The sequence below is a fragment of the Falco punctatus genome (assembly GCF_963210335.1).
Source record: "Falco punctatus genome assembly, chromosome: 11".
In the NCBI taxonomy this organism is placed as follows: Eukaryota; Metazoa; Chordata; class Aves; order Falconiformes; family Falconidae; genus Falco; species Falco punctatus.
Genome location: NC_137591.1, coordinates 5,681,667 through 5,709,655, shown reverse-complemented (window position 1 = coordinate 5,709,655; position 27,989 = coordinate 5,681,667). Strand labels below are relative to the sequence as shown.

Sequence of the window (27,989 nt, the reverse complement as noted above, 5' to 3'; positions counted from 1 at the left end):
AAATGGATATATATATATATATATATTTAATGTTAAAAACTACTTCTAAGTATTTTGGACCAGCCGAGCAGCCTGCTTGCTTTGCTTACAAACTGCTATTTACCCATCTTTAGTTCAGAGACAGGTGAGGTTTCTTATAGAAGCAGCTGAATTATAAACACAGCAAGGAAAAGATGCCCTTTGCCCCGCTGCACCTACCGTTCAGGTGGTACCACCCTGTGTTCCCTGCTTGGGGTAACCCTCCCAAAGTGTCTCTGAACAAGGCACAAGTAGTCCCACATAGCATGCAAGTATCCAAAAATCCCTGTGCTTTTGCACAGGGAACACTGGGCTGATACGGAAAATCACTAACAACTGCAAACAGTCCGAATTCATCCCGCCGGGAAAAGGCACTCCCTTTCCTCCATGATCCCCTGTGCAGGCAGCTGAGCCAGCACATCTCTGTGCCCCTCGCCTGCCTTCCCACCAGCCCCCCAAGACATCCCTCTCCCACTCACACTCCCAACACAAACTGCAAACTCACAGTGCAGCTACCTCCCTAACGTTACCATGGTTTCCCAGGTCTCCTACCAAAGCTCATTCCTGCGATGCAACCCAAAACGTTTTTCTTAAAACCTGTAAGAGATTCCTATGCACGGATTGCAGTCCAGATCTTTTTCCTCCCCAGCAGCTGATTTATTAAAAATACCTAATCCCAGCTGTACCAGCTTCTCAAGAACACACCCCAATGGCTTCTGAGGAAGGAAAAACCTGTATAAAACGTGAGAGACAGGATTTCACAGCCATAACAGCTAGGGGAGCATCAAATCTGGGGACATAATCACATCAAGTTCCGATGATTCTTATAGCGTGGGAGATTAAAATCATACATCTTTCAGGGTTGGCTTTTTTTCATATTTGAAAGAAGCCACTCAAGCCTCTCGAACCAAGATTTCTGATGCAAGAACTCCACACCGCAGACCAAAAATAGCAGAATTATGAGTGCTAAAAGTGTCTAGCAAGGCTTTTTATTTTAATTCATATTTGAGAAAGGTTTCTAGCAGCTGGAGAAAGTAAGAGTTGTATTCATAAAACCCTTGGCTATTTGCCACACAAATGGTGCTTTTATTGAGCAGGGGGTGGGGGACGGGGAATATGCCTATTCCGCATCAGGAATGCATTTCTCCGATTCATAAATCCTCCCCCCACTCCCCCAGCTGACTAAAGGAAACCTTTCTCAGTTTGCCACTGAGATGAGAGAGGGTGAGAGCGATTCTCCAAGAGCCCCAGCCTCACAAGAAGGCATTTCAGCTGAAACAACATGCGTATTAAAAACATGCACACAAATAGGACTATGTGCCACAGCCTGGCCGAGGGATGCTCAGACCCAGCACAGACAACAGCGGGGACAAACCTCTCAAAGGTGCAGCTGACCCATCATACCAGCAGCCTGCTACCAAGTGTAACGGCCTGCCATAAATGCATACGTTTTTCAGGACAGGTCTGAGAGTTTCTAGTCTGAAACACTCATTCAGACACAGGCGGGGAGAAGGAATGAGTTATGAGGACGGGGAACTGAAACATTGAAAGACTGAGGGCTAAGTAAAAAAAATGAAATAAAATCTAGATTTACTTCAAAGCTAGTGATTGAAGATGATACATAGACAGAACTTGAAATAGGAACTCGAACACCTGATTTCCCCCAAGCAAAGCTCTGTTCTGAATTGCAGGTACCAAAAGGCACTAAAGATGCTCCTAAGATGCAGCCACTAAGGCACAGGGGGAGTACCTTACCTTGGGTTGCTCTGGGCTTAGTGACTTTGCAGCTCAGCGCTGTTAAAAATGGAGCAGTTTGGGTAAATAAGAGAGGTCTAACTTTTGGCACATTCCCAGGTGGGGAGCTTAGAAGTAAAAATAAAATAAAAGCCACTTAAACATTAGGGCTTGGCAGCAGCCAAGTGGAAGGTTTGGATGGGGATTTTTGGACTTCAGCTCAGCTCTCCTGCTTTGGACATTTCAACCCTTAACTGCACGTAACCCTTGACGGTTTGCCCGGCATCCCACAGGGGCTGAGCCCAAACCCCGAGGTCCTGGTCAAGACATGAATCAGGCACTAGACGTGCAGGGACTGACCTCGCAGCATCCCACCACCCCAGGCAGGAACATCTGCACTCCACAGTCCTGTCCAAATAACAGATTCTGATGCTTCAACAAGCCTCACTAAGTATTTCTTCATTTCATACCATCTGTGCGTGGTTTAATTTTAGCCTTACTCTTGTCCTGGCCATTGTGGACGTGGAGAACGTGCTGTTCCACCCTGTTTGCACTGGTGCTCTGATACAGAGCAGCAAAACAGAGGGAGCAAGGGAATAGTGGACTGATTCTGCAAGGTCACGGATCTTCAAACAGCATCTCATTTCAGGTCAAAAAACGCTGGATCTACTCTACAGGCAGCAAACCAAATCCTAAATTCTTCCTCAGCCTGTCCCTGGAATAGATGCCCATGGGTCCAAATCAAAGGGTGAGGATAAACTTCAGACTCCTCACCACCGAGTGCTTTCCCAGCTGAGCTCATCAGGCAAAGCCAAGAGGTCTGCCAGCTCTCTCAGATTATGCCCTAAAAGAAAACATACTTGGCAAGCCACTGAAAAAATGCCGTAAGCAGCTCACACGGTCATGGCTTTTCCCTCCGCACTGCTAGAAGTTATCTCCAGGCTACAAAGTTTCTGTAGGAATTGTATCACCCACAACTAGCAAAGAAAAGGAGGATAAGACTCTGTGGAAACAAAAAAATACCCCCCACCTTTCCACATAGCTCACCTCACGTCCATATTGTGCTTCACAGTTGCGGATGAAGCCTAAAGGATTGATTCCATGATCGCAGAGAAAGGATTAGTGCACCTACCTGCTTTAAAAATGACGCCCGAAACCCTCAAATAAACCATCACCCTAATCACAGAGCATATAAAAAAAAAAAAAACCCACCCAGGAATTCATTACTATTAGCTTCTAATGGGATGAGGAACCTAGTTACTGATTTGTGCCCTTAAGAAAACCTTCTCCAGAAGTCTTATTCTCATGTAGGAGGAGTAAACCACTAGGAAAACATGTCCTTCCCTAACTGCTGGTTAGAGCGTGGATGCACCCAGGGCCTGCATATGCAAGCAGTCTCTTTTCAGCGGCCTCCTCATTAAATGAATGTTTAGCACATTGCATGCTGAAAGTGTTTTATTTTCAATGTAAGAAATACCACACTCCTTCCCCAGCCTGACTCAGGGAGGGGTTCCAAGCATACATTCCCACCAGAGCATCACATGTTGCCATACAGTTCAGCTTTTCACCCAATTCCAAAAAAAAATCAAAAAAAAAACCAAAGAGACCACAATAGACTTTGGACCCACATGCGCTATATTATTGAAGTAACACTTCCATATTGCATGCTGTTACATTATATTACAGCAAGCCAATCACAAGATTGTTTTTGAATAACCAACCCCCAGAAAAGTTAATTTCCAACACTATAGCACGACAGACTGACATCTGCTCTTGGCCAGTACATGAGGTTTGATAAATAACATCAGTTACATAATATAAATGGGAATTGCTTGGTTACAAATCTAATGTGCATAAGCCTCTGATGCGTAGTTTCTCTAACATTCAAAAAAATCCCACCATTTCACATGTCACAGTTTACCCACTGCTGCATTATCTCATAACTAGCTCCTCCAAAAACAGACTGGGAAAGCAAATCCCACCGAAAATCCACAGATTTAGGACACTTACAAGGGTTGGACAGCATGCCTCAGAACCTGAGCTTTTGTATAAGCAGATGCACAGCCTTCCAGGTGGGTTTTGATCACATTGAACTGGAAAACTACAGTGTCCTAACCTCTTCCCAAACGGGCTGAGAGGCTCAGGGTGCTGAGCTGAAGTCCTTTGACAGGTCAGACACGGCTCCAGATGATCAGCTACAAGCCCTTCCACAGGTTCACGACAGCGACTGGAGCCAGCACTGCAGCAGGCAGCATGCAGGTTTGCCCCGGTGTGCTCCCAACCCTTCAGCATCCTGCTGTTTAGCCCTGAGTTACCAAAACAGCCCCTTGCATAGTGAGGGGAGTTTTGTGCCCGAGAGAAGCATCAGTAAGATGTGAGCACGTGGCATAAGCCTCTGAGAGCTGCGAGGTGCCCGTATTTCTGTCCAGGACTCCTGCACTCCGCAAAGGGGTACAAGCCCCCCCCCCCCCCATGTTTTAGCATTCAGACCTAATTTCTACTGTAAATCCAGCCTGGCAGCACACCAGGGAGAGCTGAGTGCCCCAAGCAAAGGGCCAGGCACCCCCCCAGCAGCTTTCCCCGTGCCATCACACAGCCCCTGTCTGCGAGGAGGGCGGAGGTGACACCAGCTCAGATGTGGGGGCTGGCTCCTGGCTGGCATTGGAGTGCAACAAGGGGCATAAGCAGCAAAGCAGGAGAGAACAAGCCCTGGCAGGATGCATTTGGTAATTGCGAACCCAGAAAACCTGACTACTAACACACAGTGTCTGAAGAAGCAAAGACAACTGGCCACAAAGGAACCAAAGGCATGGGAGGATGCCCTCCCCTAAACAGAGACTATATCTTGCTGGTCAAACAGGGGATTTCTCAATGAGTAGAGAAAAAAAAAAAAGAAAAAAAAACCAAAAAACACAACCCCAGGGACTGCAAACCACCCAGCCTACAGCTGGACTAGCACCTAGTCTATGTTTGATTTCCCTTTTAAATAAGCTGCAACGCTACTAGGCACAGACAGAGCATTCAGAGATGAGCGTAAGCAGAGGGAAGAGATTTCTACTCTGCTCCACAGGCAAATACCATTTTGTGTGATCTACACCAAAAATAAACCCGCCACTTGGCCAGACACCAGTCTCCATCTCCTAGCAACCCTTCCCCCCCAGCACTTTACTCAAGACCCTTCAGGCCCTGCCTATGAGCACAGCTCCCCACCCAGCATGCGCGAGCGAGAGGTATAGGATATAGACACACACACATAGAACGTATGCACAAAGGTAAACTAAGCAAATGCCCTCCAGCCTGAGCCCCAGCGCTGCTCTCCAGGAGCAGACCGGGAGCAGGACGACTGCTCTCAGCCTCACCAACACCATGGGGTGGAAGGTGCTCACCCACCTGGAGGCATGCTTGCTGCCCAGCAAAGGGCTTGCTCTAGGTCTCCTGTAAACCTTAAGCCCCCACAATACATTCAGTAAATGAAAAAGCTGATTAATATTAATTCAGTGTTTCTAGTAAACATCTTCTGTGTGTGTAACGGGCTGTGGAAATGCTCATGATGCATCAGCTTGCTCAGAGATTTAATTACCAACTTCTAGGAAACAAGACAGGAAAATGGTACATCTCCATACAACAGCTCCTGTTAAATATATTAGTTTAACCGTTACAAAACCACCATTCGAGATCTCACCTATTTGTGTGGCGCTTCATTCAGGCAGAGTCAGGGCTTGCCAAGACTGGGAGCAGAGATCAAACAAACCCTGTGTGCTCTGGTGAGCAAAGGCAGAGGAGAGCCGCCGAGAGTTTGCGAGGTAGAGCCTTGCCTGGACTAACAATTTTGCTGGTGCCTGAAGAAGACAGAGATTTCTCAGGCTTTCCTGGCGATAGCAATAATGCTATCTTACCCAAAGTTTACTGTTTGTAAATACGGTTTCTCTTATGCCTTCACGTACGTCTATTGTTCTGATTGAACAGATACGGCTTCGGTGTACTACCTATGGTGTGGTACTACAGCAACCTTCACGTTTCTACCCTGAGCTCCTTATTTTATGTGTTCATATGACTGGATTTGTTGAACCGACTTGTCATTTTATTATTTATGACAGTACAGTCGCATAGCCTGGTTATTATTTTATCAGGTATCTTTTGTTTATTCACACTGCTGGTCCGGCTTACCAAATAGCTCTTTCCCGCCTCAGAGCATGGGTTGCGTTAGTGACTGCCTTCCGCTGCTTCTTGCAGCTGGATAAGAAATGGAGAAGTCAGAATTAATGCTGCTAAAGCATGGCAGCACGACTCTTCAGCTACACTAGACCAATTTCAGCATTCAGCCATGCTGCTTACTAGGGATGAGCTTGCATTTTTTAAAAATGTGAACTATTTGTGTGGTCCAGACAAAGTTTATGTGCTATTTAGGAGATGAGGGAGAACATCCTGCTTTCATTAGGAAACCTTTTGGACTTTTGGCCAGAATTGTCTGTTGAGTGATGGCTTGAAGGGGAAATGGATCTGAGCCTCTCCGCAAACCAACCCTTCTTGCAGTGCAGCGCCCTGAGCTGAGGAGCAGCTCCTGCTTTGCTGAGCTCTGGCCTGGAGATGCAGGGGACCCAGGACAGCATTCACAGGGGTCCTGTCACCCAGGGAAGAGGCAGCCGAGGCCACAGGACTGCAAAGCAGGGAGACATCACCTTACAGCACACACCTGCACCAGCTGCTCACCAGCCACCATTACCGTGCAGCATGGCAAGGGCTTTCTTTTTTCTGGGTTGCAGTTGCCTTAATGAGTAAAAAGGGGAAAGCTTCATCAGAGAAAAGCATCAGGCTCGCTAAATGGGTGCTGCCTTCAGGGGAGGGTTTCCTCCCCCCCGAAGTACATTCCTAATGAGAAGTTCTAGCAAGAAGTAGCCCACTTAGAGCGGCTGTGTTATTACTTAATATGCAGCATTACCCTACCAGACCACGGGCTCTCCCAGGGCAGAAACGCTAAGGAATGGATAATGCTATTGCTAGGATGAGCTGCTAGCTCATGAGAAACAGCAGCGGAGGGACACGGAGATGGTTTCAGCTGGCTGCACTGACTGCTAACGTTATTGATGTTTCCTGCCCCGTGCATCTATTTCACTCCTTTGTATTAACACAGCTACTGACCCACACGCAGGCTCCCACGGCGGCTTTGCCAAGCAAGAACTGCTCACCCACCCCACCCCACAACGCTGCCCAGCCGTGGGTAGCACCACCATCACCCCAAATTCAGCCCTCCCCAGCCCCCCATGAATTTACTTTGCCGCACTGCTGGGTCTCCACTTCGCTTGGCCTGCGGTCTAGGGCGAAGGGCAGCAAGGAGACATCCGTAAGCACCATCTCCCTTCCTCAGCAGGGAGAACCCAGGGCGGAGAACCCAGGGCAGAGAACCCAGGGCACAGCACCCAGGGCACAGCACCCACCCACAACCACCCTCCTCCTCTCCACAACACTTCCTCCCCTTCCAGCCCACTACCAACCACCCCAGCACAACACCCCACCCCTTCCTCCCCACTCCCCCACCTTATTTCATTACCATTAATCCCTTCCTCCCACCCCAGGCACAGCTGGGCCTCGCTGGGTGCCTGTTGGGGCCATGCTCCCACCCCACAGCATCCCTCTGTGGGCCTCATGCAGCTCCCCTGGCTGGTGCCACTCCGCATGCAGTGTCACCAAACGGAGGGGTCAACCCAAGCACGGTGCACCAAAAGGAGGGCATACCCCAAGGCCAGTGTCCCTCTCTGATGGGTGCATCCCCACCCCCATGGGCAGGTGCATCCCAAGCAGGGTGCACCCCTAGGACAGTGTCACCTTCAGGGTGTCACTCCAAGGAAGGTGTCACTTTCAAGTACGTGGTCTCCAAAGAGGGTACCACTTCCAAGAAGGTGCACACCAAGGAGGGTTCAACCCAAGCAGGGTGCACCCCAAGGATGTCACCCTTAGGCAGCTGCATGCCCCAGGTAGATGTCACTCCAAGGAAGGTGCCACCAGCAGCCAGCTGCACCCTCTGACAGGTGCCATCCCACACCAGGTACACCATAAGGAGGGTGCATCCCAAGGAGTGTCCCCGTCAGGCAGGTGCACCCCAAGGAAGGTGTACACTAAGGGTGGTGTCACCCCAAGGAGGGTGTCACTCCTAGGCAGGTGCCCTCCTGGGAGGGTGTCACCCCAGGGAGGGTGTCACTCCTAAGCAGGTGCATGGCAGGGAGGGTGTACCCTAAGGATGGTGTCACCCAAGGAGGGTGTCACCCCCAGGTGGGTGTCCCACAGGGAGGGTTTACCCTAAGGAGGGTATCAGACCCAGCAGGTGCCCCCCAAGGAGGGTGTCGCTCCCAGGTGGGTACCCCTAAGGAGGATGCCCCCCAGGGAGGGTGTCGCTCCCAGGCAGGTGCCCCCCAGGGAGGGTGTCCCCCCCCAGGCCGGGCGCCCCCGCGCAGGGTGCAGCAGCAGGAGGCACGCCCCGGGGCGGGTGTCACCCCAGGCCCATGCCGCCCTGCGGTGTCACCCCGGGCAGGTGCGCCCCGCGGCCGGTCCCCCCTCGGCCAGCACCGGCGGCGGGCGCGCCCCTCCCCGCCCCCGCTCCCGCCGCGCCCGCCGCGCCCGCCGCGCGCCGCCGCGCCCGCCCGCCTTGCCGCGCCGAGCCGAGCCGCGCCGAGCCGAGCCGCGCCGGGGCCGGCCCTGTGCATTGTGGTCCGGCGGCGGGGGGCGAAGATGGCCGAGAAGCAGAAGCACGACGGGCGGGTGAAGATCGGTCACTACGTGCTGGGCGACACGCTGGGGGTCGGCACCTTCGGCAAAGTCAAGAGCTGAGTACCGCGGCCGCGGGGAGGGGGCCGGGCTCGCCGCGCTGCGCCCCCCGCCGCGCTCCCTCCCGTCTCCCGCCGCTGCCGCGGGGCCTCCGCGCCGGGCATCGCCGCGGCCGGGCCGCGCAGCATCCCCGGGGAGCGGCGGGGCGGGGGGGGGCGGTGGAGCCTGGCGCCGCCCCGGTGGGCACGGGCTGGGGGCGGCCCCCGCTCAGGGCGGGTGTGGGGGGGCGCAGGTGGTCGTGGGCAGCCGGGGGGGACGCGGCCCTCGCCCCTGGGCAGCGGGGCGGCGAGCTGCATCCCCTGCGCCCCGGCCCGCGGCGGGACCCCCCGAAACTTTCCTCCCTCGGCGGGGGAGAGGTGATGGGGCGGCTGGGCAGCATGGCCGGGCGGCCTCCCGCGCCGTGCCCCCGCGTCCCGGGGGGCCGGGGGGAGCGAGATCCGGGAGCCGGGGGGCTGTGCTGCTGCCCCCCGCGCCGCCGGGCAGCCTGGACCGTCCGCGGGCTGCGCACCGGGACCCTCGGTCGTGCCGGGGTGGGCAGCTCCCCTTTGCAAGGCACCAGCTTTGCTCTGCCTGGCCGTAACAGCTGCCAAGACTTGCATTCCTTCTTCCTGGGAATCCTACCATTACACGCCAATTTTATTTTCCAATCAATATATTAAAGGAAACCAACAACCCAACCAAGCAACAAAATCTCTTGTCCGAGCAAAACGGGAAGCTGCGATTCCCGGCTGGAAGCGGGTTCCGCGGGAGCGGGGGCAGCAGCCGCCCCGTGCCCGAGGGGCGATGTGCCCGCATCGGCCGCTGGCGTTTTAAAATAAACGCAAACTGACAGCCGGGGCAAGAACCCACCGCAACCACTGGGGCTAAACCCACCTGTGGCCGTTCATCACCCCCCTAAAAATATATTGCTGTGTTTAATCCCAAACCGCAAATTTACTGACTGAAGAATTATCAGAATAAATTACTTCTAACAGTAAGGACCATTTAAATCAGTCATGTGTACCAGCAGACCTCAAAAAGTGCTCCAAAGGCAATTTTTTTCTTGCAGGCCAAACGAAGGCTGCCCACAATAGCCTTTTTTCCTTAGCTACTTTTTGGGAGTAACGGGCACAAATACCCCCCACCCCACATATGACCTGACTTTAGTAAAAACTGACAGTTGCCAAAGAAACATTTCAAATAAAAGAGATTTCCTAGCTCAAAACCCCTTATGGGTAAGTAGTACCCTTTATAATTATTTTTTTCTTCCCCCTTAATATATTGCCTACAACTGACAGGTGAAATTTGGACGTGACATTGGAAACAGATGAAGAAACTAGACCTCCTATTTATACAGAATTACAGCATTTTAATCAAATGCACTTTAGGAAAACCTGTATTCAACCCTGTTTAGCAAGAAACATGAGAAGAGCAAAGAGATTTCTGCCTGATTGGTTCAAGCTTTGAATAGGTTGTGTATAATAATTGCTTTTTCACTAAGAAGGCTGGTGCCATCGGTGGCGTTTCTTGCTGCTGATGTGTTTTCTTCAAACTCTGCCTTCCACGAGACTTTGCAAAAGGCACTTTTCCCTGCCTTCCTCCTCAAGGTTAAGGAATCATAAATTGCAATTGTTAAGGGTTACAGTTATTAAGGAAGTAAAAAAAATGGCAATGAAAAGGAGGATTTAGTGATGATGGGGTACTGACCAGAGCTTGGATTTGTAGCTGGAGCTGAATTAGTCACTTTGAGCCATCAGAGACCAGAAATGCGACAAAAAAAGTCCCTGCTGCCCTGTCAGGATGTTCGTTCTGGCTCATCACTGCCATCAGTGAACTGATCCTCCTACAGACCAGGTGAACACTGCAAAATATCTGTTCGTTTCAAGCTCAGTCAGTTCCTTGATCTCATTTAGGGAAAGACCACACAAGGCACGGAGGGGAGCAGATAGGTTGGCAGATGGGAGCAGGATTTTGGTGATAACACTGAAATTCCAGCTGGAAATAGTGATGGAAATACAGCAACTGTTGGAAGAGAGGCAGGAGTTACTGTGGTGGATGTGAATGTGGTGGATGGACAGGAGGTGTCATGCCAAGGGTCAATGTTACTGCGCAGGATTTTGCTAAATACAGGCAGAGCTGGTGGTAGTCAGTTCTCCTGTCCTCCAGGCCAAAGGAAGATTAATTTGCAGAAAATAGATCTGTGGAAATTATCTTGGATTTTGAGTTTAGTGAAGCAGTGAAGGAAGGAGGTAGCATCTCCTCAGCTGGTGGTTGGTAAGAACAGATTAGTCAAATCGCTGCTGTGTTTGTCCAGGGCACATCCCACCCTGCGGGTCCCTGAAGAGCTCTGCCGTGATCACAGCCCTCGCACAACAAGGTTCACAGCCGTTGCAGCTTGGAGACCTTCAGTCAGAACCCAGCAGAGTTACACAAATATTTTTCCATGTGGTTCCATGCATGACATCCCTAGTGGCCACTTGGTGGTTTCTTCCCCCACTTGTTGGCCATTGAGGTGACCAATTTGTGGTCCCTCAAGGACTGGCAGTGCTTGGGTTATGTTTATGTTGGTTACGATGGCACCTCCACGGGCTCAAGTCGGGGTCAAATCCCATTTTCCCAGGCACTGGACCATTGCTGCTGAAGGACAAAGCTTGGCTGTAGTCGTCAAACTGTAGAAAGTTGTAGCAGATAAACTAAAAGAGACTGAACAGATGAAGGGAAGGGAAGGGAAGGATGATGCACCATACGAGCAAGTGCCACTGGGGCAGAATTAATACAGCCTTGCTAAATATACGCTTTGGGTGGACTTCATTCTTAACTTTGGGATAAGGTAAGGGCTGGCACAACTGATAGGAGTTTTCGTGCCCCTCCATAAACTTACATTCCCCTGGAGCATTTGCAAAAATGTTAACTGCTCGTGCTGCCTGAGCTGCATCAAACAGACACTCAGAGGCAGGCTTCCTCAGAACCTGCTGTAAAAACCATGCTGTCAAGGGGTTTTAATGATTATCTCAGCTTATGGCTTTATAAACAGTGTTCCTGCTCATTTTTTTTTCTCTTACACAAACAATTAAATTAGAAGGGTCTCCTTTCAGAAACTAATTCTATTACATCTCTTCCCTTTGTTGCTTCATAGCATCTGGTGCTGAAGCATTCTCGTGCCCAGGCAGTGCAAGCAGATGGGGTGCCAGCTAAGGACACTCACACCATGTCCCACGTGGTGTTGGCTTTTGGAGTTTAGGGTCAGCGTTGCCATCTAGCCATTATAGGATGGGGTTTTTTTGCAGCACAGGATGAGGTGCCGCTCCTCGTCTCCATGCCAAATCCATCTCCCCTGCTTGTCCCAGCAGGGTTCCGGCTGGTGGTTTTAATCTGTGGTGGAGCTTACCTGAGACAAGACACATGCTCAAATCCCTTTTCTAATACTGCCGCACAGCCCTCCCTCCTCCCCCCAGGCTTTTTAACCCACGGAGGTAGTGAGGGAAGGAGGAGGCTTCCTCATCACCACCCAAGAGCACCACTGCCCATCCTTGGGACGAGGAGAAGACAAACCCATCAGAGATGAGCTGCACAAGCATCCCCTTTTCGTGGCTGTGGGAGGCATGGGACCTGCCGCTGCTCCTCATCCTGGGGCTGGATCGTCCCACCAGCGTGCTGCAGCATAGGGGCTCGGGGCAGTGACTCTGAGCAGAGGGAAGGTTGTCCTTACTGCCTCATGTCAAAACTCCTGCCTCTGCAGGCTGCAGCCGGAGAGACCTGAAAGGCTTAAAAACTCTCCCACCACACAGCAAATTATGTTCTTTCTTTGTCTCCACCTCTCAAGGCGTTCGAGTAGGCTTAACAAGCCACTGGGGACTGAAACAATATCGCTGTATCTAATGCTTACTGTAAGCAAAAGATGGATTACAATATAGACTGTTTATTTTTAATTATTAATGTGTTTGAGCTAGCAAACCTTCGCAGGGTTACACATTGTTTGTCATGGATGGAAAGGAGATGAACTGTTCTGCAGTGGTATTAAAAACAATAATTATTCATCCTGGGCATGGCCTTTTTTTTTTTTTCCCCAAGTATGTAATAAAAATTTTTCAAAAGGGTATGCTGGGATAAGGCCAGAAAGGCTTGTCTTGCAACAAAGAATGGCAGAAATTGGGGTTTTCTTCCTTGTTCAGCAATAAGCCTCTTTGCTTTTCTGTTCCTCCGTTTCCCAACTGTTGGCTTAGTGGGTTATAATTCTTTAATGGAGCTGAATGAGTCAAGGACAGCTTTCAAAGTACAGATTCTCGTGCTCCCAGGAAAGAGAGAGCAGAGGTGTTGCAGTGCTGTAGTTGACCAAATCAAACGCTGCTGGTGAACTGATCTCAAAAGTCATCTGCTGAAGTTGTCTTACACCCCTCTGTCATGCTTTCCCCAGCCTCCTCAGTGTAACGTACACCATCCATATACCATGACAGCCTTGGCAAAGAGAGGTCAGTGCCCTTTATAGGACTGGTATTGGCACAACCTGGGGAGAATTTCTTGCAGTGAACAAAGAGGCAATACCCCAGCCCCCTTGCAAGCCCCGCTAAAGCTTGAGCGTGCTTTTGTACCCCTTGCACATGCGCTGCTTTGCAGAGTCTTTCTCCAGCAAAGCCTCCTTCCATGGGGCAGGCCCCCCACCGCCTTGCTCTCCTCTCCCCAAGGATGCACCTGAGAAAATGCCTCCTCAGACTATTTCCAGCGCTGTCCTTGCACCACACAAGAGGAATTATCTGCCTCCTCCAGCCCTTCGCTAATCCCTAAATTGCATCTATGCTGCAAGGCTTAGTTTATTTTCATTTCATCTAGTAGATTTAAGTATTGCAAGGAATAAAATGGACATGCAAAGTGGTGCTTTAATTTTCAAGGGCAGTAAAGTGTTTTATTTTTAGGATGCTCTTACTGAGGAAAGAATCTCTGGCAGGTCTTATCTGGTGGCTAATAATAGTGACCTGGCATGCCCCGAGCAGCGCCGGCGCTGCCGCCCTGCCCTTCTCACGCCGTTCGCTTCTGTCAGCTCATTAGGGCCTCCAAAATTACAGTCTCTAATAATGTAATAACAAGGTTTGTTCGTAATTATTAACTCCTTGTGCTCTATGTTATTACTGGAAGGGTAACCTTCATAATTAGAGAGCACAAATATTTACTGTAAGCAGGTTTTCTGTGCATCTTTAGAAAACCATCAGTGTGTCACCATTTTTAATGTGACGTTGGAAAATACTCAGAAGGGGTAGCTCATGGCCACAGAACCCTTTTAAATATAAACATCTAACTGGCAGTTTTCAAGCAGTTTCTGCTGTTAACTTCAATATAAATCTTGCTTCCTTGGGGCTTTTTATTTTTTGTATGGTCTGTTTATTGATAACAAATGGATCAAACGCTGAATTCATTTCACATTATCAGGTTAGTGCAATTCCCCCAGTGACAGTGGTGCAACTCCCAGTTTGCGGTTACTGTTTGTCACTGTACACAGGAGATAAGCATCAGCGTCTCAATGTACCAAGTGCATATTATAAAAACCCATACTGAAGTTTGTATCTTTTCTAAAACCAGAATTTGCCATTGCAGTACAGCAGTGTTCCTGCAGCTTGTCATCAAACTAAGAAGCATACTTGAGAATGTATAAATAGAAATTCATTTTAGTAATGCAAATCCTTCAGTCTTATTTCGGGCAGGGAAAATCCCTATATCTTTTTTTTTTTTTTTTAAAGTGTGATGGTCTAGTTTTAAGACTGGGTTTATTAGGGATTTAATCAATCAGTGTGTTACAGTGGAGATTTTCCTCTGCCATTTAAATATATCTCTTTCTGATTAATCTAGCTTTTACATGCTATAAATCCTTCCAGATTAGCTTCGGGTATGACCTCCTCCAGTAATTCACTCTGTTTTATTTACTTGAGTGTTCTTTGCAGATAAGTCCCCTCTCTTCTGCCTTCCATGACTCCACTGGGAAAACAATAGAAGTGAAGAGACAAACCCCAAAATTAAAATATTTCATCCCTCATCTTTTGGTTTGTTCCCTTCGAAAGTTGCTTTTTGCTTCTAAACCACAGTGTCCTAAATTGCTGGTGTGAATCTTGCTGCACCGTTTACTGACTGTGCAATGCTCTCTTCCTAATAGTTGGCGAACACCAGCTGACAGGGCACAAAGTCGCAGTAAAAATACTCAACAGACAGAAAATACGCAGCCTGGATGTAGTTGGGAAGATCAAACGAGAAATTCAAAATCTGAAACTCTTCCGGCACCCTCACATTATCAAACTGTGAGTACCCTTTCTGCTGTGGGTTCAGCTCCATCTGCAAGGACTCTGCACACACAGCTGGCTTGGTTTTGGGAGATGGCTTAGAGTTGTAGAAAATGTTAGGGATGTGGTCAGGTTTTTGTGTGCTGGAGCCAAACATCACTTTTGGAGAGTCTCCCACTAACTTATGGGGGACACACTTGACACTTTGAGAAACGACGGAAGGTGCATCCTCCGTTGGGAGCCTGAGTTATTGTAACAGCCCACAGACTGATGTCCCTGCGTCAGGTTTTGCTCAGAGCTGTCCTCTCTTCTACACAGAGGCCATCAGAAAGGTGCTTAGTGAGGGTCTGGGCTCTCCTGCCTGGGGGTGCCATCAGGGATTTCTGTGATGACCCTTTTTAGGCTTCATATCTCCAGGCTTGAAGCTGCCGAGGATTGTGCTTGAGGAACTGCAGCACGGGCAGGCTCACAGAGTGAAGCCTTGGCTTGAAGTCAATAGGATTTATGTTTTAATGGCCTGATTATCCAGAGCTTAAAGGAACATTTTTTTTTTTTTAATTTATTATTCAGGCACAAGTTTTCCAAGTTGCCACTCTGATGAACCTGAATTTCAGTTGTAAATCAGCACCTGCACTCCAGCCTCTGGGATTCCTTCTCAATCCCCAGTGTGTGCAGCCAGTCCACATTAATGAGGCACTCGATAATATCTTTGGCATTTCTATAAAAGAAAGCTGTTGAATGGTAACTGCAAGGATAAGTTGACATTTGGGTCAGCCTTAAAACTGGCATGAGATATAGCAAATACCTGGGACTTAGAGGCAAGAGAAAACAAATTCTCTTTACAGTTAAATAACTAACCATGCAGCAACTGTTGACTTTAGAGCAACTTCACCGTTCCGTGGATTTATTGGAGAACAGATCAGTATTATTTCACAAAAGAGCCAGCAAGAGTCCCCAGCTGTGTATCCAGCATCCTGCAAGTTATGTCTTGTTCACACATTTGGCGAAGTATTAAAGCCTAGAAATTAAATCCAGTTTAAAAATATCAGTGTCCTGTAGTACATAGTGCAAACATGAAATACAGCAATATAGAAGAGAGGTGCATAAACCTCCTCTTTTAATAGCTTTTTACATGTATATAAAAGAAATAGTGGGGCAATTAACAGTAACTTAGATGTCTGAATCCAAAGAACTTGAGAATCAGGTTATTCCTATTGATCTCTATGGGACTATCACCTTTCCACTTGCTGATCTCTGGAAGTGGTTTGAAATCTGTTTGTTACAAATTATAACCCATGGAAATTCAGCTGTTAAAAAAAAAGAAAAAAAAAAGGCAAGCAAACAACAATGTATCTGAAATAAAGGAGAGAGGAGTCTCTGCTGGTGCTGCTATGAATTCCTGTTTGCATTGACCTCCTCTGATCACTGGCAGTTTATACCAGCTGGGACACTGAAATGCCTTTGCAGTGCTTGGGGACCATTTTGAATGGAAACAGAATAAATTTGGAAGTCAAGGGTGATATTCCTTTTTTTTTTTTTTTTCCCTCCCCTATTCTAAAATATAGGAGGGATTTAATATTTGAAAAATAACTTTTGGGGTGTTCATCTTTGTTTCTGTACCTTTCCAAAAGAAGCTCCCTGTAACATCTAGTTCTTCTTTATCCTTGATATGAAGGAAACCAAATATACCCCCACCCCCAGCTAACGAAGCCTTCATTTCTAAAGTTCTTGTTGCAGATCTTAGCCAAAATGGAAATTTGAAAGTCAGGACAGTCCTAAATGGGATAGGATTGTCTGGCAGAGATTTCAGAGGATTATTTAAAAGCTTGAAGGAAAACCGTAGGTCTGTAAAAGAGATCCTTTCATAGACAAGTGAAAGATTAGACTTGAAATAAGAGATGGCATTTCAGAGGTGGAAAGCAGTTATAAATGCAAGATCCAAACAAATGCATTATTTTAAGTGTTCATGTGCAACTAATAATCCATTTAAAAGCCTTTCCCTGTTCTTCTTGATTTTTTTTTTCCCCTCTAAATCTGCTTGGTTTTTTGAAGGTACCAGGTCATCAGCACACCGACAGACTTCTTCATGGTCATGGAATACGTATCTGGCGGTGAATTATTTGATTACATCTGTAAGCATGGACGTGTAAGTGCCAGTACCATGTCAGCCCAAACACTTGTGTGGGAAGAGGATGGTGTTTAGAAGCAAAACAACTGCTAAAGGGAATGTGGTTAAGGTTAAGGCCCAAAATAGAAGCTGCTTCACAGCAATCTCAACTGGAACATCTCATGCCGGCTCGCGTAAAAGTTGCGTGCAATTTTTTGCAACATCCTCTGATTTATTCCGATATGCAAACCAAAATATCCAAGGTAACGTGTTGCTTAGTGCAAATATTTGGAAAACTAGCATATTTTTGTAATCTTTAGCTATGGGTTGCCTGTCAAAACACCCACAGTTCAGCAGCAGATTTACAGCATCGGAGGGGAGGACCACGCGGTGTGGTCTCCATCCCAGTCGTTCACCTCCCCCTTGGCTCCACGTCAGGTCTTTTGAAGACTTTTTAAGGAGGTGGCTTATCTGACCAACATTTTCAAATGCCAGTAGTCCTGCTGGGTGTAAATCAGCTGAGGTGCAGGTTGAGCCCACAGAATATGATGCTATGGTTACAAAGAACATCACTAGTGTCTGCCCTGTGGACATCCTCATAGGCAGGGAGCAGTCACAGGGCAATGGGCTGAGGTGGACATCCAGAATAAAGCTTCAGGTGAAGGAGCAGCCCATCATACATTTCTTCTCTGTACTACAAAAATCATACGTTTGCAATAAATTGGTTTAGATTAGCGCAGTGGTCGATGGAGCTGACTCCATTTAATTCCCTGCATACAGTTCTGATTTCCAGCACATTTCACGCATCTGGATATTTTCAGTGGCTAATTTGGATCCTTTCCGAACTTTGGCATTCAGAAACTAAATTTTTCACGAAGAGAGTCTTTAGGAAGTCATCCTTAAAAATAATCAGTCCCCTCATTTTAAATACAATTTCTGTAATACAGTTCATAAAACTTTATAGCTAAGACAGCTAGATAGTTGATTAAAATTATCACAATATTCCACCTTTGGCTTTTTTTTCTCCTGAAGCTATCTGTCCATGAGGAATTGCTCCCTGCAGCATCCTCCGTTTTGTCCAGCCTTGATCTGCATGTGCTGTGTAGCAAAGCTGGTCTTGTTGGGACAGGAGGCCATTGCCTTGTAGGTGCCACCAGTAAGTTCTTGAGAGCTCAGCTAAATTTACATTTCTTATTTCATCTCTGGGCTGTATCATTTGCAAACACTAGCACATTATGAAATGCAAGGGGGGAAAATCTGCTTTATTTGCTGCTTCTGGTCACAAGCACGCTGTGATTTTCTCTCCATGCCCTGGAACATTTTGGCTCCTTGCTAAGTCAAACCTTCCCCTGCCAGCTCTGCAGGCAGACCAACCTTCAGGACTCTTTCCCCTTGCATCCACAGGTTGAAGAGGCAGAAGCTCGACGCCTTTTCCAGCAGATTCTCTCTGCGGTGGATTACTGCCACAGACACATGGTTGTCCACCGAGACCTGAAACCAGAGAACGTGCTGCTGGACGCACACATGAATGCAAAGATAGCCGATTTTGGTATGTGACCCCAGCAGCATTCCAGAAATGCAGCCAGCTCCGAGGCGCTTCCTGGAGCGTGTCGGTGTAGCAAGCCTTAGAAAACCCAGAGCCCGCTTTCCTAACCGCTAGCAGTTGCTTTACCTGAAAAGCCCACAGTTATAAACACCGGCCTTTTTGCAAAAGCAGGGATTACTTATTGTAGGCTGCTTCTGTACTGGCATTGAGAGTAGAGCAGCAAAGTAATTTGCAAATCTTTGCTATGTTTTAGCATAATCACCTAATATAAAGATGTAGCTAATTTAAGTTTAAGGCAGACTCTGTGCAGTGAATTCCAGGGCGAGCTGGCTGCCTGTGTTTATTTTCATGCATGTTCTCCGTACGTTTGGCTGTGTGCTCTTGGCCTCACTTCGTTTTACAAATGGGCAGTAACAGGAGCCTTTAAGTGGCATTACCGATTGAAATCCATTGAAATAGTTGGGCTACCAGCTCAGTCCCAGTGAGTCCTTTCGACCAGTGATAAATCCTTCTGAAGATTTACTAATCTCACAACCCCCCTATAAAGTAAGTGCTCTGGGATGAATTATGTCTGTTTTCCTCTGTGCTGTGGAATTTAGAGCTTGGGGAAGCAAAGTGAGCCTGGAGTGAATATTCCTTGGTTGAATGTGAAAATAACAACAGTAACAATAGTAACAATAAGAACAGTAACAACAACAATAATAATAATAATGATAATTTTCAAATCAGCTCAAAGGAGTCTATCTAAATTATAGCAACAGTTCTCCAGATTTCCCCTTCCACTTGTTGTACCTCTCCTCTGTGCGGTACAGAGTCCTCTGTGCCTGGACCTTCACATAAAACACCAATATGTAGCATGCATCTTGTTTTTAGGATTGTCCAACATGATGTCAGATGGTGAATTTCTCCGTACCAGCTGTGGCTCCCCAAATTATGCGGCCCCTGAAGTCATCTCTGGAAGGTAGGACACACTACGTCTAAGCAGAGCCTATGTGAGCAATTGGTCTTTAAATTTGTTCTTGGGATTGGAAACACCTTTGCTAGCAAAAGCAGCTGAATCCTTTCAGCCTGTATTTTATGTTTGGGTGAATCCACTGGCAAAAATCTGAGGGTGTTTTCTTGGTTATTACATTTCTTAGTAGCTGTAAGAGCAACCCACATTTTGCTAAAGATGTTTTCTTTGTTGGAATTACTAACAGCAGATGTCGACTGTTTATATTGCTAATTAAAGAGGGTGAAAATTACTCTTTGGATACAAATACTGAGGTTTCAGATGGAAAGGCTTTTCCAGGCCACCTCCTTCTCTCCTGCCCACCTATAATATTCAACACAGGTTTAACGAGGAAACTAACTTCACTAACAGAAGAATCAGGAAGATCGTTAATCACTTCCCTACACTGCTGAACTCTCGTGTTGAGTGTCTTCTGGTTCCTTAAACTAGGGGTTTTGTTCATGAGGGTAGGTTCAGCCATCATAACTTTGGTTTTGAATTGATGAATTGAATTGACAAACCTCCAGTGTGGTTGCATCTCTCAGTGTACAACATCTGCATGACACATAGCATGTCGAATGCACTCTGCAAGGTTGGGTTGGACTTAACACTTCTGTATCAACATGGTAATCTCCTGTATTTTCATGGCAGAAACCTGTTAGAATATACTTATTTCCCTGACTCTCTCTATAATAGCATAGCAAGCGTTGAAAATACAGATTTTCAAATTTTCAGTCCTCTGTATGATCCTTCTCATTATCTGCCCCATATTTTTTGAATCAGCCTTCAAATGAGTGTTAGTTTTCCTAATCCAGCATATTTTTGCCTATAACTGTAGCTTTTAAATACAACAATATTTTGTTCAAAGTGTGTTCACCGTGATTATGATTATTTTATTCTCATTTACACCAGTGCGAGTGTTGGCAGAGTATCCTAGGAATTAGACTAGCATCCAACAAACCCTGTTGTGACTACAGCTCTACGTGGGAAAGCAAGACAAACCTTATTGTCAAGAGGGGGACAAAGCCAAAAACTCTACCATGATTCCAAAAAAATACTGTTTTCATGCCCTTTCCAGTAAAGGCCAGGTGCACATTTTTTTTGGTTTGTATAGGAGACAAAGCACGGGGCAGATCAACAAGCAGGATTCAGTCCCTGGATGCAGAGCCTGATCGTTCCAAGGGTACAGGCAATAAAGCTTGTTAACAGCAAAAGTAAGAAGGGAACATAAACCCAAGCCTACGTGTTGCACTGTTTCACGGGCTGCAGCTGCAGCCCTCCCGCATCAGCGCTGCTTACAGTACTGGTGATGCTTGAGGCTTGTACCCCTGATGATCACGCCAAGCTGCCCTCTGCTCAGCACCACGGCAGCATACACGCTGCATTTGTGGGGGAAAGGCGTGACGGCTGCTGCTGCGGCAGGCTGCCTGCCTTGCCTCGCGGGCGGGTGTGCGGGGCAGGGGTGGCTGGATCCCAGCTCCTGCCTGTGCTGGCTAGAGCACAAAAGCAGTAGAATGTGACCGCCTGGGTTTCACAGTCGTAAAAGTGCATCTGGTTTGGTCTTAAAACTCCAATCGACCGTTCAGGCAATGCAGTTATCAGCAATCAGGCTTCCTATCTGTTGGAACTGGGCATGGAGCCAGGACCAAGGGGGCAGCTAGCTAATCATTCCAGAATGACTGCTGCTGTCCCTGGCCTCAGCAGGGACCGTCTCACCCTTGGACAGGCAGAGCCGGTGTTTTGGGGCTGTTCAGAGAATGGCCACGTGCACGGCTGGTGCTTTTTGTACACCGGCGTGTCTGCTGCGATGCTTTTCAGGAGAAGCCAGTGCAGGAGGCTGAGGTTTCACGAAAAGACTTCTGTATTTCCATCTCACCCTCTGTGTTTTGGTCGGGTTTTACAGCCCAAGGGTGAACACTGCCTCCCAACACCTCTGAGAAAGCATCCGTTGTAGCAGAAAGAGACAAACAAGTCGGGCAAGCAAGCAGCTGCCAACCCCATGTATTTGGGGTGTCCCGACTTGGTGTTGCCAGGGGGTGCATTAGCAGCTTGTCGGAAGCAGGAACGCTTGCATACCAGCACATAAACTTCCAGTGAAAATGAACACTCAGAGATACAGTATCTGCTGCTGTTTAATCTGCCTCACCAAAGGAACAGAAATTGCTGGCTGAGCCCTTGAGGCGAAGGAGCAAATAAGCCTGGCAGGGCTCTTGGAAACGTGGGGTCTGGCTTTTTGGAGGGTCTGGTGGAGGCAGGGGTGTACACGGCTGTCCGGAGGAGCGTGGGCAGTCAGCACCAGCTCTGCCGTGTCATCCCCCCTCGCCCCCGAGTGGTTTGGCTCAGGCAGGTTTGGCCAGGGGAAGCCACGTGAGCAGCCCCAGGGTGGGCTGCAGCTCTGGCCCCAGTGGAACTGGCAGCGGGTCCCCAGCTCACCCAGTGGGACCTGCTCGCTAACTAAGGAGAGGAGGCCGGGGGGTGACACCTTTCTCCTGCCCTTGCCTTCGCGCAGGCTCTACGCCGGCCCAGAGGTGGACATCTGGAGCTGCGGTGTTATCCTCTACGCCCTCCTCTGCGGCACTCTGCCTTTTGACGACGAGCACGTGCCCACCCTCTTCAAGAAGATCCGGGGAGGTGTTTTTTACATCCCCGAATACCTCAACCGCTCCGTCGCCACTCTCCTCATGCACATGCTGCAGGTTGACCCCCTCAAGCGAGCAACCATCAAGGACATCAGGTCAGCCCAGTGGGATGGAGTGGGCTGGCTGTGGTTGGGGGGCTTTGGTGGGCCAGTGGCAGATGAGGGGGGCTGTCCTGGGGGTCCTCTGTTGGCGGGTGTGCAGAGTGGTTTACAGAAGTAGTTGGCTAATCCAGCTGGTTTTTGTGGTGAGTGATTTGAGGAGCGCTCCTGCACCCTTCTGTGCTGATGGAGAGGTGGGCGCTGCTGGCTGGCAGTGGGCGACGATGAACAGGGTGATGACTTTTTATATATATATATATATATATGTATATTAAAATGCTATTTTATTGCATTATAAAACGGCCTCAAAAATCTCTTAATGGTGCTTAGCAAAACCAGCTATATCACGCAATAATCCTAAGAACTTAATATTCACCAGCCATTTTTCATTACTTTATTTCAAGACTACCTCCCTCTGGGTGCCAGTTCAGAATAAGAGGGTAATCATTGTAATTAGTGTCTATCCAATAAAAAAGGAGGAGAAACCCAAGAATTACTAACTTAATCCATAAATATCAGATATAGTTTCAAATGTGAGCAAATGGTTCATCTTTAAATGCGGCACAGTTTTCTTTCCTAGTCAATGAGTGCAGTGCCCATGAGCCTTTTACCTGCATGCGTCACTGCGGAAATTCCAGGTAAAGGGAACCACTGGGCTCTTAAGCAGATATTTGTGTCTGCAGAGGTCATTAAAAGTCCATGGCTGGTAGGAGGACTTCGGAATTCTCACAATCTGAGCCATTTCAGAAACATTTTGTAAGACTGCAGCCCGATACGCATTTTATGAAATTTACAGTAATCATTACATCTAGCTGGCGTGCGAAGCGTAATACTGCTAGGACTTTCAGGAGTTCTTAGGCTTTTAATGCATCCGCAATGGATGGCCTTAATTTTACCCTTCAAGTAAAACCAAGTAAAATGTCTTTTTTAGTTCTGAGTTCCTTAAGACTAGAGGATTTAATTACATGTTAGAGCAGCAGCGTATGTAGCGAGATTACAAGTTGATATGTAGAACCTATAGGCAAGGCCCTCTATGGCATTTAGCCGCTTAATTATCATTGACTTCATGGTAAATTAGTGGGAGTCGGGGACCCGGATAGCTTTGATGCTTTCTATCTCTATCAGACCCATGGTAATCAAAGAGCGTGAGCATCTTGCAAGTGCTGGGAGGTTAGTTCAAAGCCAAGTGAGCCAGCGGCCGTGCTTGCGGAGCGTGGTGGCTGTCGCAGGACAGGGGGACCGTGCAGGGCTGGGCTGAGCTCCCCAGGCTGCAGCTGAGGGTTAGTCGGAGCTGGAGCAAGCGAGGGGCTGGTGGCAGCAGCTGCCGCAGCTTGCCTTGCACAGAGCTCACGGTGGCTCCTCTGCTTTTCCCCAGGGAGCATGAATGGTTTAAGGAGGAGCTGCCCAGTTACCTGTTCCCAGAGGACCCTTCTTATGATGCCACCGTCATCGACGACGACGCAGTTCGGGAGGTCTGTGAAAAGTTTGAATGCACCGAGTCGGAGGTGATGAACAGCCTGTACAGCGGTGACCCTCAGGACCAGCTGGCGGTGGCTTACCACCTCGTCATCGACAACCGGAGGATCATGAACCAAGCCAGTGAGTTCTACCTCGCCTCCAGCCCCCCCACCGGCTCCTTCATGGACGACAGCACCCTGCACATCCCTCCCGGCGTGAAGCCGCACCCCGAGCGGATGCCACCGTTGATAGCGGACAGCCCCAAAGCGCGATGTCCTTTGGATGCCCTCAACACCACAAAGCCCAAACCCCTGACTGTCAAAAAGGCCAAGTGGCACCTGGGGATCCGCAGCCAGAGCAAACCCTATGACATCATGGCCGAGGTGTACCGTGCCATGAAACAGCTGGACTTCGAGTGGAAGGTAGGGAGTGCTGGGGCTTCCTGGTGCTTTCCAAGGCTTATTTGCTCATGAGCTGAATTGCTCAGGGCGGGTGGGAAGTATGGGTATAGCTTCACCTGCTTCCAGATAAATGCCCCCGACGTGCAATAATCCCTGCTATTGCTTGTTAAGACAAACGCACTGCATTAAGGTGGTAGCTGTGGTTAAATATCCGTGGTGTTTGTTTATGGTGTGAAATAAGAGTTTTCCTTCCGAATGCTTCAAGCCCCTGGCTGGACAGATGATTCTGCCTCATTTAGCCGCAGGGATAAGAGGAGCCAGTCACATTTCTAATTCCAGTGGCTAATTCCTCGTGAGGAATCGAGTGCTCCTGGGCAAAGTAACTCTCACTGTTTCTTACTTGGGTCCTATCAGTCGTGTGCACTGAAATGGCACGGTGTGCATCTTCTTAAAAGATGCACAGGTGAGGGGCGGGGGGGCGTTGCGGGCAGGAGTTTGTATCACTGATGCAGCAGCATTTTCCTCGATGAAGATGGAGCCTGGTGCGAGCATCAGGGGCAAGGTAAGGTGAGAATTTCAGCCCAGATCTTCATCACCAGAGGAGACCTTCCTCGCTCCAGGTCCCAAGGGTTGCACAGTGTGAACATCACTATGCCACTTCTTCAAAGCCTCCTAGCTCCTCCTTATTTTTGATAATATGTATGTAAAGCCAAGTAGTGCCCAGGAATCTGATTTCACTGCACCAGCCAGGAGATGGGCTGTCTCCAGCTGCATGTGCCTGCACCAGCCAGACATGCGTTAGCTGCGTGGTTTTGCAGAGAGTGAACAAACCTGATGTATTTCTGGTACAGCTTCACAAACTGAGTCAGCCCAACATCTTCGTGTAGGCAGTGGAGCTTATTTTGTATGGGGAGGTTTCACAATAGTCTTCCCCACCCTAAGAATAACTTCAGATGTGATTTTTCATCAAAATAGCTTTCTTCTTCACGCAGTTGCTTCTTAAATATAGCACAGAGAAAAAAGCTCATTGCAAGTGAGAGGCAGCAGATCGTGGGGTGGGAAGTGGCAAGAGAAAATCGAGGCTGATTCACGAGCAGTGGATTTCGCCATGCTGATGGGAGAGGTTACTTTGCCTAGCTGCCCAGCCTGCCCTGGTGTCACCGACACAGTCCTCATACGCAGGTCTGCAAATGGACTTTTTGGCTGGTATGGCCATTGATGCTGGTGAGGGAGGAGCAAACATCAGTTTGGTGCCTGGCAGCTGGGTCACGGCAGCTTTGTCTGCCAGCAGCTGCTGAATCAGAGCTCTAAGAAGCGTTTTAAAACTGGAGGGAAGAGGATGTGAAGCCGCTTGCTTAATTTTATAGGCACTGTTATTTCTAGAAACTGTTTTTCTCAGCGGATGTCTTGCTAGTATTGAGAAGAAAATAAGGAAAGACAAGTTCTTCTTGCTACCTTGAATCTTACCCCTGAAAGCAGGTTTCCCATTGCAGGTGGTGAACTCCTACCACCTCAGAGTGCGCCGCAAGAACCCGGTGACGGGCAATTATGTGAAGATGAGCCTGCAGCTCTACCAGGTTGACAACCGCAGCTATCTTCTGGACTTCAAAAGCATCGATGGTAAGCGGGAAATGGTGCAACATGAGATTTAAAGCACATGAAATGGCAAGTTTGGAAGTCTAAAAAAAGAATTTAAAAATCATTCTTTGCATTTTCAAGTGCTTAGGCAGCCATTTAAAGTCAGCAAAAGCCCTTTTCATCCATTTGTCTCCACCATCGTTAATAGTTCCTTACCAAACATGCATGGAAGATGCCCAACTAATGCCACTCTTTTCTTTCTTTTTTTTTTTTTTGTATGTAAGATGACGTGATGGAGCAGAGGTCCGGCTCATCCACGCCGCAGCGCTCCTGCTCCGCCGCCGGCTTGCACCGGCCAAGGCTGAGCATCGATGCCGCCGCGGCCGCCGAGTGCCAGTCGCTGATGGGCTCCCTGAGCGGCTCCTTCGTTGGCAGCATCCCCTCGGTGACACCACGCCTGGGGAGCCACACCATGGACTTCTTCGAGATGTGTGCCAGCCTGATCATGGCCCTGGCTCGCTGATGGGCAGCACTGAGGCACCGGTCCCTCCGCACACGGTACTGCACTGTGAGGATCTGGTCTGACTTGTCCGTTCCTTTTTTCTTCTGCTTCGTTCCTCCTCCTTTGCCCCTCACTGCTCCACCGCCTGCGAGACAGAGCCAATTCCAGACCCAAAATGTACTCCCTTCTAACAAGGCGCTGAGGAAATTAAGAATAACTTCATTTCACTCGTTACACCATGGTGAAATGTATCCAATACCCTTTTATTCCTAGTGAACCCAATGGGAAATGTTTGCATGGCTATGAAGTAGCAAATGTATCACTGAGTTTTTGGAAAACACCTCCCCCCAGTTCATCCTGAGTTTACAGAGCCGTGGCCAAACCTCCTGCGCTGTAGGTAGCGTGCAGTGGGACTGATGCTGTGTCCCCTTTGCTGTGCAGAGCAGAGGCAGGCTGGGCTGAGCCAGCTCAGAGGGGTCGACCAGGAGCTACACAGAACGGAGTGGAGGGGTAATGAAGTAGCTCTGTGGCGTTCACACCTGGGTGCCAGCAGCCGCTGGCCTCTGATAACACTTTCCTCCTAAAACTAGCAGCTGCTTAGATGTGTCTGCACTAGTGCAATATGCCATCCCTCCCTGCTGTTTTTTATTCCCCTGCTAAACGTGGGGAGGGAAGGTGGGATGTGCAAAGGTCCTGTTGCAAACGTGCTGTGGGAAAGCCTTCATGTGTCAAGTCTTTGCAGCAGAGTTTCCCTAAGAGGCTTTATTTCCTCCTCCCGAGAGCCCCGGACGGCACCAACCCGCTCACCACGTTCAAAGATGAAGGCTGCTTGCCTTTCTTCCAGCCCTTAATCGTCACCCCCCTCCAACCCGCTCACCCGCCCCTGCCGCGGCGCCACTCCAGGGGCAATCCCAGGCAGGATTCAGCTGAGCCATCGATGGACGGCAGGATGCCGATATGCCACCCAAAACCCCAGCACTTTGCCCAGCCTTCGCCCAAGGGTGGCCTCGTCACTGCCGGGCCAGAGCCAGCAGCATCACCCAGCTCTGAAGCATTTACCTCTTGCCTTTCCCATGGGAAGCCTTTCCCTGTTGTTACCACCCTAAAATCGCTGCCAAATCCGCCTTCCCTGCCTTCCCTGCTCGCCGCCTCGTGCTGCCGGAGACTCGCTTTCCGTGCCTGAGGGCTCTCCCGTCCCGCTGCCGCCCGCCGGACCATCACCTGCACCGCTCCGCCGGTGAGGCAGGGCAGCTGGATGCACAGGTCTACTGTTGCTTTACTGCTGGCTATCTGAAGGATAGGTTTTTATTTCTTAAGACAAACTACAGGGATTTTAAAGGTTAAATTCCTGTTATTCAAGGGTAAACTCTGACACACGTGTGACTTCTTTGTTTAAAAGAATAATTATTTTTTATTACAGAGGCTTAATCTAATGGGCAGCATTGGCATCTGCTTGGCTTTGCTGTGGTATTTAATTCCATTTGCTTCATTACGAAGGAACATAACAATCTAATCAGTCAAGAAACAAATACTTTATGAAAACTTTGCCAAAAAAATCCTGGGTGGACTTTTTTTTCTTTTTCTTTTTGGTTTTTTTTTTTTGTTTGTTTGTTTTGTTTGTTTTGTTTTGTTTTAAGAAACAAAACAAAGGATAACTTTTGCTGGTCCCAGGTATGCAGTCATTCAACTTTTAAAAAAATCGATTCCATCTTTTTGATAGCTTCTTATGACCCACTGAGGTTTTTTGCTAGGTTTTTTTGTACAGTGGCACTTTAATTTATACTTTCTGCAAGTTTCTATGAAAAGTGAGGAGGAGAATGACACATTAAGCCTTTTGTACTAATCACTTTGGGTAA

The 27,989-nt window shown here is 48.5% G+C and overlaps 2 protein-coding genes across 3 annotated transcripts in view; one reads left to right on the top strand and one right to left on the bottom strand.

Moving 5' to 3' along the window:
• The window catches only part of FYB2 (FYN binding protein 2), a 525,108-nt gene that overhangs the window by 459,512 nt on the left and 37,607 nt on the right, over positions 1 to 27,989 (bottom strand). The window lies entirely within an intron of this gene.
• Positions 31 to 27,765, top strand: PRKAA2 (protein kinase AMP-activated catalytic subunit alpha 2). 2 transcript variants are annotated; one of them, XM_080406363.1, is made up of 10 exons: positions 31 to 8,104; positions 8,153 to 8,569; positions 14,690 to 14,831; positions 16,866 to 16,959; positions 18,325 to 18,469; positions 19,340 to 19,427; positions 21,967 to 22,191; positions 23,570 to 24,074; positions 25,547 to 25,673; positions 25,916 to 27,765. In XM_080406363.1, exons 1-10 carry the CDS (start codon positions 7,963 to 7,965, stop codon positions 26,152 to 26,154), a joined length of 2,124 nt encoding a protein of 707 aa, XP_080262489.1. In that variant the 5' UTR covers positions 31 to 7,962; the 3' UTR covers positions 26,155 to 27,765. The 2 variants fall into 2 exon arrangements, with proteins under 2 accessions (XP_080262489.1, XP_080262490.1); XM_080406364.1 differs by lacking the exon at positions 31 to 8,104 and having other exon boundaries at positions 8,127 to 8,569.

Excerpts from the sequence above, each read along its gene's own strand:
- PRKAA2 (XM_080406363.1), top strand. The coding sequence starts at position 7,963 with ATGGCAGGGAGGGTGTACCCTAAGGATGGTGTCACCCAAGGAGGGTGT. Across the intron at positions 22,192-23,569 it reads GCAACCATCAAGGACATCAG|GGAGCATGAATGGTTTAAGG; the intron begins GTCAGCCCAGTG and ends GCTTTTCCCCAG. Across the intron at positions 24,075-25,546 it reads AGCTGGACTTCGAGTGGAAG|GTGGTGAACTCCTACCACCT; the intron begins GTAGGGAGTGCT and ends TTCCCATTGCAG.